Source organism: Ovis aries, chromosome 10, assembly GCF_016772045.2.
Source record: "Ovis aries strain OAR_USU_Benz2616 breed Rambouillet chromosome 10, ARS-UI_Ramb_v3.0, whole genome shotgun sequence".
Taxonomy (NCBI): Eukaryota; Metazoa; Chordata; class Mammalia; order Artiodactyla; family Bovidae; genus Ovis; species Ovis aries.
Window position 1 is genome coordinate 85,730,615 of NC_056063.1, and position 12,321 is coordinate 85,742,935.

At 59.7% G+C, this 12,321-nt stretch overlaps 2 protein-coding genes across 5 annotated transcripts in view; both read left to right on the forward strand.

Moving 5' to 3' along the window:
- ATP11A (ATPase phospholipid transporting 11A) overlaps positions 1-3,578 on the forward strand; it is a 95,219-nt gene extending 91,641 nt beyond the window's left edge. For all 4 annotated transcript variants that reach the window (XM_042255078.2, XM_027973800.3, XM_042255079.2 and 1 more), the window contains one exon: positions 195-3,578. Coding sequence is in view for 1 of the 4 variants with exons in the window: in XM_042255079.2 (XP_042111013.1) it covers positions 195-251 (57 nt within the window). In the remaining 3 variants the exon portion in view is untranslated. The remainder of the gene's footprint in view (positions 1-194) is intronic.
- Positions 3,579-9,944: 6,366 nt separating this feature from the next.
- The window catches only part of MCF2L (MCF.2 cell line derived transforming sequence like), a 91,351-nt gene continuing 88,974 nt past the window's right edge, over positions 9,945-12,321 (forward strand). Inside the window, exon 1 of the mRNA XM_042255086.2 lies at positions 9,945-10,013. The gene's annotated coding sequence lies outside the window, so the exon portion shown is untranslated. The remainder of the gene's footprint in view (positions 10,014-12,321) is intronic.

Here is a 12,321-nt window from a genome sequence, read left to right on the forward strand (position 1 = left end):
GGAGGGGCCTCGTGTTTACACACCTTTCTGCGGGACGGTGGACGCAAGGAGGGGCCGGCGGTCCACACGCCGCCCCGTGTCTAGCCCAGCTACGCTCGGGGTAGCAAGGGCCGCGGCTGTGCTGGGTTCCGACGGGCGCTGGACGAGGTCCGCGCGGGGTCCCGGGACTGACTCTGTCCTTTCTGTTTCCGCAGACCTCGCGCTTCGTGTCAGGACTGCCTCTGGGGAGTCACCCACTTGCTCCCCTGTAGTCTCCAGCCCCGGGCAGCGCCCTGGAAGGCAGGGAACGCCGGGCCCCTCCTGCTCAGCCCTCGCACCACCCGCGGCCCCAGGGGAGGCCACACACAAGGGTCCAGCCGTGAAGGGCTGCGTGGCGTGAGCTGCTCTTGCGGCCGGAGAGGAGGAAGATGGGACAGGCGTCCCCGAGTGGCGGCCGGGAAGGACACGCACCAGCCCGCTACCCTCCCCGGCCGCGTGGCGACGGGAGGACCTCTGCTTGAGGGCCTCGGTCCGCTCCAGGCTCGGCCGCCCCACCAGGGCCTCCGGGGAGCACGGCCGAGCCTCGCGGGCTGGGGCCCGGTCTGCTGTACCCTCCTGAGCCCGACACCTCTGCTTTGGGACCGGCCCCCCGCCCCGGCCACAGCTGCAAGGGTCCAGACCTGCGCGTGGTGGCGCTGGGCGCAGGGCGTCTGGCCCAACCCCGCCCCTCCGGGGTCGGTGCTCGGGGACCCCCACCCCGTCCCCCGCTGCCTCTGGGGGGCCGGGCCCGTAAAGCACAGGTTCCGAGAGGCGCCCCTTCCCGCTCCAAGGGCGCAGGCGCGGTTTGCTGTTGCGGGAAGGGTGCTTCGGGGTTTGCGGGGACGCGAGGGGGCCTGGGTACCCGGGGCCGGCCTCTGCTGCGGTGCTCAGAGCCCCACGGGGAGCGGCCTCTCGGGCGCGTGGGCCCCCAGATGCACAGCGGGCCCAGGGTCGCCGAGGCGGCCCGGAGCCCTAAGAGCAATACCGCGGCCCGCAGGCAGCCGAGCAGTAAACCCTGTCGCTCTCCTGTAACGGAATCTCCGTTTTAGAAATAACCCGATCGACGTAGCCTTAATGGTCCGTAAGGAAAACATTTCAGTTTGAGGTTCACACTGCAGAAGTACAGCTGACGGCGTCTTAGGGCAGGGTCACCCGGAAGCTGCAGGTCGCCCCCGCTGGATGCCCTGTGGACCGCGGGACGGTGCCGAGCCCCCCGGGTCTGCTCCCGAGGCGCTCAGCGCGTGGGTCGCTGCCGAAATGCTCACCTGTGGGATATTTGTTTGAACGAGGGGAGGAGTTGACCGCAAGAACAGGGTACCCAGGTGGCGCGGAGAAAGCAGGTGAAGGGCAAGCATACCAAAGAGGGGTGCAGCCGGCCGAGGCTGGGGTGGGGCGTCCACCCGCGGGCCCCGCCCCTCGCTGTCACTCACGCCCGCGTCCGGCGCGAGGCCCGCACTAGGCCCTGCAAACAACGGTGTGTGCGTTTTTACAGCCGTTTTTAAGAACCTAAAATGGGTATAAATGTCATACCTGTGGGGGGCAGATTCTGTGTATGTTTTAGTTAACAAATTCTTTGTAATGTATTTTTTTAGAGATCTTGAAATGGCCTTTGCACTGAAGTATTTTCATAGCTGTTTATATCTCTTTGATTCGTTCATTCGTTAATGTACCATATCTAATTTTTAAAGTATGTTTTTAAAGCTTTTATTTTTTAAGTTGAAGACATTTTGGCCGCTTTACATTTAAATTCTGGTGGATGTTTTGGCTGAATGTCTCAATATCTGATGAATGTGAATTTTCAGATTCGACTTCATTCTCTGCGCCTGCCTTCTTTTTGGTGTTTCTGGCAGGAGCGAGTAGTTACAAGGCATATTTAGAGTCTGATCATTTGCTCTGCTCTTTCTTCACCGTTCATTGCAATTTCATCTAATTTTTGTTTAGGTTTTTTTTTTTTTTTTTCTATCCTTCAGCCTTAAAATAGAAGCTTCTTGACGGTTCACTGTCCTCTTTCTGCCTGTATCCAGACGGTTATCACTTACCTCGGATAATTCAAGTCTCCTTAGGACAGCTACTGACCGTTACACACCCCAATACGTCTTCTTAAAATTGTTTGGGAAGTTCCTAAGTGGCTGCGCCTGACAGTGTGAGATGGACCAGGGGCATGAGACCAGAAGCCAGGGAGGGACGAGAACCAGGGAAGGGACATTTCAGACAGGACAGTGAGACTCCCACCTGGCGGTGGGCAGTGCTTGCTTGCCTTACACTGACCTTAAAGCAAGTAATTGAAGCATCTTCCTTAGTTTTGAAAATCTTACTCACAGCTGCACAATAACCACGTATTAACATCTCCCCGAGTTGGTCCGGACGTCTGGTTCCTGACCTGCACGCCATCCCCCAGAGCTAGCCTCCCCACTGGAGGGGACCCGCCCTCAGGACCAGGGCCGGACCCTCCCAGCTGCAGCCACATCCCGGCTGGGAGAAGAGACGCGCCCTCGGCCACTCCTGTCAGAACCCCAATCAGCCTGTTCCTGTGCCCTTGACTCCATGGGCGGACACAGACCAAACGACCCCCAGGGGCTCCGGCCGCGAGGCTCGCTGGGGGCGGAGCTTCCGCAGTAACAGGTCGCAGACGCCTAGTACGCCTTGTGAGACTTTGCAGCTTGAACTATAGCAATGCCTCGCACACAGTGTAACTATTCTTAAATTCACGGGCATCAACCAAAAGTTCAGGGCAACCTAAGGGAAGTTTCCGGCCTTTTTTTTTTAAACCACTAAGTCCATCTGTTTTGCACTGATTATGAATGACCTAATGCAACCACTTCTGCTTATCTTAAAATTAATGGTATTTATTTAACAACTCAGTGTAACAGCTTGGTATGCACTTTCTTTTGGAAGTTTCCCATCTCTAACTTTAAAAACAGGAAAAATGTCAGCTGGCAAATGCATCCATTCTGTTTTGTTTTTTTTTTAGTAAGAGGGTTGGTGAATGGGGGTGAGGATCGTTTTGATGTCTATAAACAAAGCTTTAATGAAGATGTGTCAGAGTATTATTAAAGTGTGATTCTACTTTTGCAGAAAAAAAATCTAAAGATCAGTTTATATAGCTTTATTTTTTACCTTATCAAAATACACAGAATTTTAATATGCATATATTGTCTCTGACTTAAAATTACATGTGTCTGCATCGCTGTTTAAAATGTTCATTCATTATGTAATGTGATAAAGAGAATCTTCAAAAATATATTTAACACATGGTATCTATGGGTATTGTCATCATAAATACTGGAATTTATTTTTAAATTATTGAATATAGTAGGTGTGTTTAAGATAATCAACCTCTGAACAGTAATGTTTAATTGATAATTTATTAATCTGCTTTGAAAAATTAAACGGTGAATTAAACCAAATCTTAAATTTCTGTAAAATTTATTTTGTATGCTACTGTTTTTACCTTTTATTTCAGAAAAGTATAGCTTCATAATATTAATTATGATTGGGCTTTTCTGCAGAATATCTAGGCAGGAGACCTGAATCTGCTTGCAATAAAGAAGAAAAAGTTCTGGTTTAGTCTCTTCATAAATTAAAAAGATGATAGAAGTTGGTATTAATTTTCTGCTAAGACCAGCTGCCCGGTAAACAGTCTCCCAGCTGGTGTCTCTGTTTGCGATGAAGCTATGGGCGCAGCCTCTTGGAGTCATGTGGGACGGGGTGGCCCCAGGCCCACGGCTGCAGCACCAGGGCGGAGGGCCCGGAACAGGACACTCAGCGCCGCTGTCCTTCCCGCTCCAGCTGCTCCCCAACTGTCCACCAGACCTCGACCCCCAGAGTCTCCTCTGCTCCGCCTCTTGTCCAAAGCCCGGCCCCCACGCCCCAGGGCTTCTGGGCAGTTAGCAGAGAGGGCCCCATGCTGCCCCAGGGGGTTCCTGCAGGCCCCAAGAGCCCCGCCAGCACGGGGCCCGGTGGCTCTGCCCCCCCAGCCCTGCCCCCTTCCTCTGCTAGCCACTGCCACCCTGCACTTCCCATCTCTGAAAACTGACCCCCAGACACTCCACAGATGCTCACAAAGTCTCATCCCTGGGCTTCTGACTCAGTTGGGGGATCAGGGTGGACCCTGAGAAAGGGCCTTGCTGGGCCGAGGCAAGGCGGCCCCTCCAAGGCTGACGGGTCCCTTGGAAGGCCTCTGGCTTCACCGGGCACAATTCTAAATTGGGGCCTTTTTCCCCGCCCCCAAACCACACAGCAAAGACAAGTAACTCACCCCGAGTGGGCGGCCTTGGCCTCACCACACAGCGGCGAGCACACCCGTCTACAGGAAATAGGCGCTGCAGGTGAGTCGGGTCCCGGGGCTGCTGTCTGCTGGGGTCCAGCGTCCACGTCTGCCTCGGGTGACATGGACCTGTGGCCACACCGACCCTGGGAGCCGGGAGAAGCACGCTTGCCGTTCAAGTGAGTGAGGGCACCCTGGCCCGAGGCTGTGCGGGCGGGCGTGAACAGCCAGCTCCCACCAGTGTGCGTGTGAACACAGCCCTTCATGCCACTGGGCCGTGTCCCAGTGTGATCAACATCTGCAGTTACTAAGCTTCCTCTTTCAGGGAAAAATCTTGGGAATAAAACACACTTGTCAGTTCCTTCTTGCACTAAGAGCTCACCCCTAAGGCTGCACCAGCGTGTCGGCTTGCAGGGAAGACGCTCATCTTGGTACATGTTCATCTCGTGCAGTCGGAGTAATTTAGGAGCAGTCAGTCAGACGGCAAGTGTCTAACTCACCATCCAGACACAGGTATGAGCCCTAATCAAGCCTGACAGAACCGCAGTGAAACCCATCTTTAATCAGATACGAAGACCAGACCTCCCAGTTAGTGGGCAGTGTCAGGCCTAAGCCGATCTTAGAAGCTGACGCCCTTAAGGCCCACAGCTTGCCCTGCCAGGCCCCTGTCCCTTGCTTGCATCTGTGGCCTCTGCTCACCCTTTCTGCTAACCAGTGCGGCCGCAGACATTGCAGTTTTCCGTGTATCCTCTCGATTTGCTGAGCTTACTTTTCAGAGGTCATGGTTCAGCCAGAATTCAGAAAGCTGTCGTGGGTCAGATGAGCAGCCGCCCACCAAGCAGTGACCGTGGCTTTCTCCGGGGCAAGTTTGGCTACGGAAAGTGATTTGGAACTTCAAGTCCAGCCATTGAGCTGGTTGTCCCGGTTGTCGTATAAAATCCACTTTTCTTTGCACGTCACAATACGATTGAGAAATAGTTCGCTGTTGCTGTGTAGACTAAGACGACGCTTTAAAACAGTGATTTTTTTGAGTTGCAGTCAGCTCACGAGGCACCCCTTCTCGGGGCTTCTCACCTTTCCAGTCTGCTTCAGAGGCCGAACGGCCGCAGAACGGTGGCTGTTGAGTCCTTGGGCAACTTCTCGTGCAGTTGTGTTATGCCCAGAGTCCAAGTCCCCAAAACAGAGAATAAGACGTCCACAGCAATGCAAAAGCATAAAGGGGTTTACTGCTAACTCGAGCCAGGGCCCACGTCTCATCCAGCACAGTGGAATCCGACAAGGGCCCTGAGTTCTGAATCCCCTTTACTTTTATACAGACGGTTCTTTGTTTCTGTAGCAGCAGAGCTGATTGGTTAAACCGTAGGTGCGCATGGGACTTTTAAACCTCGCATCCCTATCTGGACTGGCTCGGGTCTGGCGCGGGCGGGAGGGGGGGGGGGTCTACAGGGATTTTTTCTGATTGGTCGAGCTACACTGCCTGCGGGAGTTCCCAGTGCCTCAGCTCTTTTAGAGAGTAAACCTCAGGCCTAGCCTGCCCCCTAGAGCCTGTCCTGGCTTCAGTTTGGTCCTAACGGTTGTAGGAGGATCCGCTTCAAAGACAGCTTCCTCAGCTGTCCTTGTCAGCTTTGATGGCCACCAAGCTCCTCTTCACCAAGGCTCTCGTGTCCTTTGCAGAACTCCTTGACCCTCCGCTGTGATGTACGTTCGGTAGCAGCTCCTGGGCCAAACACGAGTTGTCTCTGCTGCTTTGTGACCCATTTTGAACTCAAGAAAATCACTGGAATTTGCTTTTTTGTCTAACATCATTTCCATAGTCTAAAATAAATACAAAATAAACAGCAAGTAAGAAGGTGATAGCAAAAAGCATAAATCGAGAAATACGTGGTAAAATGACGTATCACAGTCACATTTATTAAGAATGTATTCCGATATCAAGCAGCAGATGTCAACGACGTAAAGCAGCGATCACCTTTGCACGAACCTACACGTGTGCTAGGGACGAGAGAAGGCTAAAATGCAGACCACAGACGCTGAACGTAGCGAGCTGAAACGGCCCGGTGTCGTTTCAGGAGGGCTGTGAGGGCTCCGGCACCACGGTCCTTTAGGTCTCAGCGCCGAGGAGAATTCAGTGAGAGCAACGTGGTCAACACGTGATTTACTAGAACAGGATGTTCGTGAGGCTTACACGTGGGCGGGTGAGTGTGCCAGGCTCCGAGCACTTAGTGGGCTACAGTTTCGTAATCAAAGGAGGAGTGGGGAGGAGGGGAGGACCCCCTTGTCTCTCCCGAGTAGATGTCACGCTGCCATCAGCTCCTCCTCCAGACCGGGACGCCAGGAAGGGGCATTTTCTTGTCCCTCTGTGGTCGAGCTAGGGCCACAAATCACCGCCTTGCAGGTGTGCAGAGAGCATGGCCCAGGGGCCACTAACTTGGCGAGCTGGGCAGGAAGTGGGGCTCGTGCACCTCGGCTTCACTGCTTTGGGCCTCAGGCTTCTGCTGGGGGCTTGTGGTGGAGCTTTATCAAGAGGTCGTTAGCTTACAGGGATCGCCCATACTTTCCTACTCACCATCCCCTAGTGAGATTCGCTATTTAATCACCGACTTTGTCCCTTCATTCTGTCCCTGCGAAAACTTGGTAACGAGCTGTGACCGTGGCCCATGCAGGCTGTCTTAGGACAGGGAAGAGGTGGTCGCTCCCCATGGACAGGACGGAGAGAAAGGACTGCCAGGCAGCGCAGCTCCGCTTCCCGCCTGCAGGTAAAGCCGCCTCCTGCCGTCTGCTCGCTCTGTCCTTGGGCCGCACCAGCGGGCACCGCAGGCGGAGGTCAGCTGGCTCCCTGGGGCTTCGAGCCTCCCAGCCTCGGGGCTCCTGAAGACGCATCTCTGCCTCCATCCTCAGGCCCCGCCCACTCTGCCTGTCTCAGCCTCCGCTCTCCTCGAGGTCATTAGACACTTTGGGTGAGGGCCCCGCCCTGATGACCTTATTTCAGATAAATTGTGTCAATAAAGGTCACATTCTAGAGTACCGGGGTCAGGACCTCAACACATCTTTTTGGGGAGACACAGTTCAACCGATGGTCTGCTCTGGGGCCCTGCTGCAGGGCAGAAACCGTCACGCTGCGTGTGAGGGGGGCAGCGGGAGGGGGAGCTGGGGACAGAGCTCAGCCACCCCGCCCCACATCCCCACCCCGGGCTGCACGGCGCTAATTGACAGTGGTCCACCATGGCCCAGCAGGTCCGGGGGTCCTGCCCACACTGGGCCGGCTGCTAAGCACCTCCTTTCCCCGTCTCATTAGTGTTCACAGCCTGACTCCACAGTGGGGGTGAGCTCCGGGGGGCCCCGGGCCCCGCCTGGACAAGGTGAACTGCGCAGCGGCCAGCGTGGGCCTGGGGCCACATTGCTGCCTGAATAAACCCCAGGCTGGAGGCTCAGGGCCCCGCCCGCCCGCCCAGCAGCATTCCTTGGAGACTGGTGGTGGCCCTGCCTTTGGCTTCCCAGAGGAAAGCCGTGGGGCAGGGTCGGCCAGCAGCCAAGAAACGAGCCCCGAGGAGCTGCAGCTCAGGATGGGCGGGCGGGGAGGTCATGGCTGCTGCAGCCTGGGGCGCCCGTGTCTCCCCCAGCAGGTTGCCCCTCTGAGGCCCCAGGTACGTGGGAGGAAACCCCCTTTCATGCCCCAGGGTCACCTCAGAACTCCAGAGGACCAGGCCCCCCCTCAGCCTCCTGCATGCCCCACCTGACCTGGACCCAGAGGGCAGAGGCAGGCGCTGAGAGGCTCAGGGGACCCCCGGCTATTGGGAGCGGGGTGGCACCCCACTCGGGTTTCACATGTGCGCTCTGTCGCTTCCATCCATCCAACCCTCTGCGACCCCGTGGGCTGTAGCCCACCAGGCTGCTCTGTGCATGGGATTCTCCAGGCAAGAATGCGGTGGGGGGGTGATCTTCCCAACCCAGGGATCGAACCCAAGTCTCCTGCCTTGCAGGCAGATTCTTTACCCATTGAGCCACTTGGGATTACTTCCTGTAACACAGACTTCTTTGTGGGAGCGAGAGGCTTTCCACAGAGGAATTCACCTCAAACAGCGAAGTCCCCAACTCCCTGAAGGGCCAAGGGCACGGTAACCAGGCAGAGACGCAGCCCCAGGCCCGAGGGGTCTCCAGGCCGCCTACCCACCTCTGCCCACGCCCTCGGGAGCGGTTGACCCCAGCGGGAGCAGAAGGTCCTCCGCAGAGCCCTCCCAGAGCCCTGATTGTGATGGTGATCCCCCAAGCCTCCAGAGCTGCACAAAGGCCTGGCCTGGCCCTCTGGGCCCCTGGCCAGCAGGGCGCCCCGGGCTTTTGTTCTGGGATTCGCCTTGGAGTCGGAAGACTTGAATCAGCACCAGCCGTCTCTGAGCGCACAGGCGTCTTGGGCCTTTGTCCTCCGCGTCCTCCTGGGCCAGTGACCACGTCCCAAGGCTGGAGGCCTCCCTGCCGTGGGAGAGGCTCTCCGGTCCCAGTGCTTGTGGCCGAGGTGGGGCTTGGGACCCTCCGCGGGACGCGCACCTGGGGGCAGTGCCGGGCCTGCAGACCTGACCGGGGTCGTGGGGTCACTGAGCGCTGCCCATCCTCCGGGCAGGCCGGCCGGGCGCCCCCCTCTGGCCCTCAGGGCTCCAGCGACACTCAGCACGGCCCCTGGAGAGCACCCCCAGGACCCCGGGTCCCTGCGGTCACGGGAAAGGCCCCACCGAGCGGGTCAGGCCCCCACGCCCGCACATCCACCCGGCCCTCAGAGGAGAGGCCCCTGCCTCCGCCCTGACTCTGCCAGGGTCCTGGGGCCTTCCCATCCCCGCTCGCTCCGGGAAGGAAGCCGTCCATCTGAGGAAGGTCCTGCCTTCGCTTCGCTGTCCACTCAGGCCAGCCTCCTCCCCGCGGCAGCCCTGCCTCTGAGCGTGTGCAGGGTCCTGTCCACTCGGCAGCCCTGGCTCAGCCGTGCCCACCACCTGGGGGGCGTTGGCTAAGCGGGGGGCTGACGGGGAGGCCATGCCGGGTGGTGGGGACCGCACTTGGAGGAGGAAAGCCCTGCAGAGGCTGGCACACCCTCCCCTCAGGCCTGGAGGGGCGCCCCGGGGCGGGTATGGGGCTCCTGGCGTGGGGCCCCCTGGAGCCTTGGGGTTGTGCCTACTGCCCTCCCGACAGGGCTCTGTGCTGGCCTTCCTCCGATTTCCCGGTGTCGCCCACAGAATGCAGACGTTTGAAAGCGCCAGCTAAAATAAAGTTTACACCTAGAGCAACACTGGGGACGTGTCAGCCTGCGCGCCTCAACTTCCCGAGTTCTACTGGGGAACTTGAGTTTCCCTGAACAAGGGGGACCCACAAGGGAGAAGACCGGTCCCTTCCCTTTTCTTGCAAAAAAGGGGGCCCCCCCCCCGCAGCTGCACGGCCCTGCCCTGGGGCCTGCACACCCCGAGCCCAGACAGCAGACCGCCTGCTCCGTGCAGGCGGAGCGGTGGCGGTGATGGGGACCCACGCTGCGGGGCGGGGCCGGGCGCCTCCCCGCCCCCTCCCTCGGCGCAGACCCTCAGCCGTCCTCCCTGGCGCTCCGCCCTCTCCCTCCGCGCGGTCCCCTCCCCCACCGTCCTCGCCGCCGCCCCGCAGCCCTCCCCCTCCCCTCCCCTCCCCCAGGCCGGGGAGGAGGGGCGTCCGCGCACCTGCGGGTGGAGGACCGGGCCGGGAGGACGTCCCACGGCAGGTGTGTGGGGGCGGGAAGCGTGGGCGGTGAGCGCGGGTGGGGGGGGCGGGGAGGGCCCGGGAGAGGGGCCGACGGAGGAGGGTGGGGGGCGTGGACTCAGCGTCCCGGAGGCCGGTGCCGGGTCTGCGTGCTCCGATCGCCTCCGTGACCGGTCTGCGCGCTCCAATCGCGTCCCGCCCGCGTGCGACCCCAGCGAGCCCCGGGACCGGCCGGGGCGGAGCGGGGCCGCTGCGCGGTGTCCAGGGGCCGCCGCCAGAGCGGGAGCGCGGGCTCCACGTGCGGGACGCCCCCCACTGTCGGGCCGGGGTCCTCCCGCCGGACAGGTGTCACTGCCCGGCCCCTCCCAGGGCCGCACCCTGGCGTCCAGACCCCCAGCAGGCGCCGGGCCAGGCGGGGCCGCTGAGGGCGGCTGGCTGAACCTGGGCTTCCCGGCCCGTCTGGCTGTTTTGCTTTTCAAACTGGCAGCGGAAAAGTGAGACTCAGCAGTTTAAAAACAAGGCCCTTTGCTCTTTCAGCCCTAAACGGTGTTCCTGCTAGTTTTTAAAAACCACCTTCTGCTCTCTGCAGCGCTGGCCGCTTAAACAGGAGCCTGCTCCAGCTGGCCGGAAGGAGACTTTTCTGGAGCAGGTGCAGCCTCTTAGCTTTAAAGCTTCCCACCCTGCCCCTAAGGGACCTCCAGCCTGCCCTGGACAGGGAAGGGGTTAAGGTGACCCTGAGGCTGGGCAGGATGTGTGGGGGCGGCCGTGGGAGGCCGCAGGATGCGTGACCACTGGGAGGGGCCAGGCCACAAAAATAGATGTGTGTCCGGGGGTGCTGGCGCTGGAGCTGTGAGTCCCTCCCAGGGGACGGGGGACCCCACTGGACAGGTAGGTGAGGGGTGGCCCCCTGAGGGAGACCTCGCGGTGGAGGGTCTCCTAAAGTGCAGATCTGACCCAGTGGCCGGCCCAGAGCGGGTTCGGGGACCTGAGTTCTGAGCTTTGCTCCCAGCTCCTGGACCCGCTGCGGCGGGGGGCCGGACAGGCAGATGCTGCCCGTGGGCCCAGGTGGGCGGCCAGGAGGGCAGGTGCTCCGGGTGAGTCAGTCCAGAGGGGCAGGAAGAGGGGCTTGGCTGTGTTTCAGCACTTGAGTCCCTCAGGGCGGGGTGCACCCCCCAGGCCCCAGGCTCACCGTCTGGCCAGGACCTGGACGCAGCTGTGGCCTTGGCACCTCCACCTGTGACGGCCCCCCGGCGGCGATCCAGGGGAAGGCTGGCGAGAGTGGCGGGCCTTCCGCGCCAGAAGCCTGGGCACCACTCTCCTCGTGACTGACCCCAGCTCTGGGCGCCTTTCTCTCCGGGAGACCCACGGATCAGGAGGAGGGCGCAGGGGCCACCTGTTTGCGGAGCTCAGCGCTCTGAGGACACCTCTGCCCCATCCGCAGCCTGAAGCCCGTCCTTCTCCCGAGTCGGAGCCTCTTCCCTCCCAGCCCTGCCACTGCCAGGCGCCTTCTGACCTCGGGCTGTGGCTGGAATTGGCGTCCGGATCACCATTCAGGCTGTTTCTGCGTTTGGGGCTCAGCTGTGAAGCTGGGAGATTTACCTGGGAAGCAGCATCTTGGTGATTGGAAGCGGGATGAAGGTCGCTGGGACGGAAGAGCTTCCTGCCGTTAGGAACTCACATACCTTTCGTAAAAAGGCGTAAAGCCAGAAGTTGAGAGGGAGGTTCCTGGAGCGTTTGTGTGAACGGGGTAAACTGCTCTGGTGGTGGCACCTGGCCATCAGCCTAGCTGATCTGCTGCTAAGAGGCTCCGGGAGAAGAGGAGCAGTGAGGAGACAACCACTCTGCTCCACACTCAGCTCAGCCTCTCGTTCTCAGATCCACTCATTCCACCCTCGCCGGAGCCCCGGAGAGCCGGGGTGACGCTCTTCCCTGACAGGCGGGAGATGCTGGCTGAGTGCCAGCCGCAACCTGGACCTGCCTGAGGGTCTGGAGCCGCTCAAGGGATGCTCGGTCCACTCCTCCCTGGAGAAGGCGGGTGGCGGCCAAGCCCGCTCCCAGAGAAGGCACGCTGTGTGGTCAGCGTGGGGTGGCCGGCCGGACCGCCCAGCCACCCATGGAGCCTGTGCTCCGGTACCTTCCCCTCGGGGACGCCGTGCCCTTTTCCTCTGGGCCTCCCCAAGTAAAACGTTCGGGACTTCAAGCCCGCGACAGTCTCCTGGACACCCTGTGGCCGTTACCGAGGAACTCTTGGAAACCCAGAGCCGGACCTCGACTCTGTGGCCAGAAGCACCTCATCCAGCATCAGGCAGCGCCGTCGTCCCCAGGAAACC